At 52.8% G+C, this 3,021-nt stretch overlaps 1 protein-coding gene across 1 annotated transcript in view; it reads left to right on the top strand.

Annotated features, from left to right (window-relative positions):
• The window catches only part of LOC106820161 (wings apart-like protein homolog), a gene marked incomplete at its 3' end in the record, with an annotated part of 4,183 nt that extends 1,274 nt beyond the window's left edge, over nt 1–2,909 (top strand). The window contains exons 2-6 of the mRNA XM_014824705.1: nt 196–307; nt 648–751; nt 1,363–1,439; nt 2,256–2,401; nt 2,794–2,909. Of these exons, the coding sequence (XP_014680191.1) occupies nt 196–307; nt 648–751; nt 1,363–1,439; nt 2,256–2,401; nt 2,794–2,909 (555 nt within the window). The remainder of the gene's footprint in view (nt 1–195; nt 308–647; nt 752–1,362; nt 1,440–2,255; nt 2,402–2,793) is intronic.
• Nucleotides 2,910–3,021: the final 112 nt, after the last annotated feature.

Genomic DNA, 3,021 nt, shown 5'->3' on the forward strand with positions numbered 1-3,021 from the left:
ACTCCTTCCCTCCTCCTCCTCCCCACCCCTCCTCCCCTCATCTCCTCTCCTCTTCTCCTCTTCTCCCTCCTCTCTGCACCTTCCTTTCCTCCCCACCCTCCTTCCCTCCTCTCTGCACTTTTCTCTCCTCCCCTCCTCTCCGTACCTTCCTCCGCACATCCGCGTGTTTCAGCGCCGCCATCTTGTTTTCCGCAGACGAGTTACATCGCCATGGAGACGCTGCTGGGGTTGACGTCGCGCAAGGCGGGCGAGTGGTTCAAGACTGAGCTGCGCACGCTGGGCGGCCTCGACCACATCATCACTACCAGTGAGTCGCTGCACCAGGGGGCGCTACGCTAGGCGGCGCTACGCTAGGTGGCGCTATGCCGTGTACTCGTGACGTCATATGGCATTGTATTGTTACATGTGTATATGTATATATATATTACATACATATTTTCCCATGTCATGCATCATTGCAGTGACATGACATGTTGTTCCGTGTCATTGCAGTTACATAACATGTTGTTCCGTGTTGTTGCAGTGACATAACATGCTGTTCCGTGTCGTTGCAGTGATATGACATGTTGTTCCATGTCGTTGCAGTGATATAACATGTTGTTCCGTGTCGCTGCAGTGATATAACACGTTGTTCCGTGTTGTTGCAGTGAGCAGCTGTGCGGATTTCCTCGATGACGAGTGTGAGGAGCCGAGCGATCTGCAGATCGAGAAAATACGCAAGATCGACCGATGCATGCGCGTGCTCGAGAACGTACGTAGTAACTACAGCCGCCGCCAGAGGGCGTTCACGCTACCGGTGCTCACCTATGGTTATGTGTGTTTACCTGTGATTACCTGTGATTACCTATGATTACCTGTGATTATGTATTTTTACCTGCTGTTACCTGTGATTATATTTGTTTACCTTTAGTTACCTGTGCTTACGTATGGCCGCCTGTGTTTGTGTTTGTGTTTGTTTACCTTTAGTTACCTGTGCTTACGTATGGCCGCCTGTGTTTGTGTTTGTTTACCTGTAGTTACTTGTGCTTACCTATGGTTACCTGTGATTATGTTTGTTTACCTTTAGTTACCTGTGGGTACGTGTGGTTGCCTGTAATTGTGTTTGTTTACCTGTTGTTACCTGTGTTTACCTATGGTTACTTGTGTTTACCTCTGTTTACCTATGGTTACCTGTGTTTACCTATGGTTACCTGTGTTTCCCTATGGTTACCTATGTTTACCTATGGTTACCTGTGTTTACCTATGATTACTTGTGTTTACCTGTGTTTACCTATGTTTACCTGTGTTTACCTATGGTTACCTATGGTTACCTATGGTTACCTGTGTTTACCTCTGTTTACCTCTGTTTACCTGTGATTACAGGTGAGCTACATGAACACGGAGAACCAACAGTACGTGATATGCTTCAAGCAGAACATGCTGATCCTTGCCATGACCAGGTAGGGGGCGCTGCATTACGTAGGCGGCGCTGCATTACGTAGGCGGCGCTGCATTACGTAGGGGGCGCTGCATTACGTAGGCGGCGCTGCATTACGTAGGCGGCGCTGCATTACGTAGGGGGCGCTGCATTACGTAGGGGGCGCTTCATTACGCAGGGGGAGCTGCATTATGTAGGGGGTGCTGCATTATGTAGGGGGCGCTGCATTACATAGGTGGCGCTGCGTACATGCGAACGTTAGAGCGAGGGAAGGTGTGGGCACAGCGCAGCGCGGCAGTTTGACTGTATGCTTAGTTGCGTGGGAGCTTATGTCGAGATGGATACTTACAACTATGTTCTAGACAAATGTTTACATGTGTGATTGCATAACTGCTTGCATGATGCATGCGTGCGTGCGTGCGTGCATGCGTGTGAGCGTGCGTGCGTGAGTGAGTGCGTGCATATGCGTTAGTGCATGCGTGTGTGCATACGTGTGTGCGTGTGTGTGTGTGTGCATATGCGTACGTGCGTGTGTGCGTGCAGGCGTGCATGCACGCATGTGAGTGTTACCATCTCAGCGCGACACCGTCCCAGCGTACAACTCTCGCCGGATGCGGATGTTCACTTGTTCCCGCGCGCTCGCGCTGCTTGCAGGGTGCTGGGGCAGTGCCAGCGATGTGTGTATATGCATTTGTCTCACGGATACGGAGACGTTCACTTGTTCCCGCACGCTCGCGCTGCTTACAGGGTGCTGGGGCAGTGCCAGCGATGTATGTATATGCATTTGTCTCACGGATACGGACGTTCACTTGTTCATGCGCGCTCGCGCTGCTTACAGGGTGCTGGGTCAGTGTCAGCGATGCATAGAGTCGGTCGGTGAGCACGATTCGCAGGCGAGCGAGTATCGGGCAAGCAACGGTGCTGCCATCTTCGACTGCCTGCTGTCCGTACTGAGAGTGTTTCTCAACATCACGCACGACAACGGTGAGTCGTCGTCTGCTGCTGTTGCTGTCATGCGTTGATGCTGTCGTTGCCGTGGTGACCGTCGCCGCCACGCGCCTATCCTTGCATACTCTTCTTCTTCTCTTGCTTTCTCTCTCTCTCTTCTTCGCCTCGCTGTCTCTCTCTCCTCTCAGTCTCTCTCTCTCTTCTCCTCCTCCTGCTTCTGCCTCTTTCTCTCTCTCTCTCTCTGCTCGCTCTCTCTCTCTCTCTCTCTCTCTCTCTCTTCTCCTTCGTCTCTTTGCTCTCTCTCTCTCTCGCTCGCTCTCTCTCTCTCTCTCTCTCTCCTCTGCATCTCTCTCTCTCTCTCTCTCTCTCTCTCTCTGTTCCCCTCTCCCCCTCTCCCTCTCTCTCTCACCTTCTCCTCCATGTTTCAGAGGTGGGCAGCATCAAGGTGGGTCAGCAGACAGGCCTCATCAAGACACTGCTGCTGTGTGTGCTCCAGGTGCCCCAGTACGTGCCGACGGACAAGCGATTCGACCTGCTAGTGCTGGTAGGTGCATGCCTCCCCCCCCCTGCAGTCCCTCCCCCGCATCAGAACAGGCTAGTAGCACCTACCTCGCGTCAGCGCCCCATTCTCCCCTGCGCGCGGGAGCCTTCTGGTC

The sequence above is a fragment of the Priapulus caudatus genome, unplaced genomic scaffold (genome assembly GCF_000485595.1).
Source record: "Priapulus caudatus unplaced genomic scaffold, Priapulus_caudatus-5.0.1 Scaffold7836, whole genome shotgun sequence".
Taxonomy (NCBI): domain Eukaryota; kingdom Metazoa; phylum Priapulida; class Priapulimorpha; order Priapulimorphida; family Priapulidae; genus Priapulus; species Priapulus caudatus.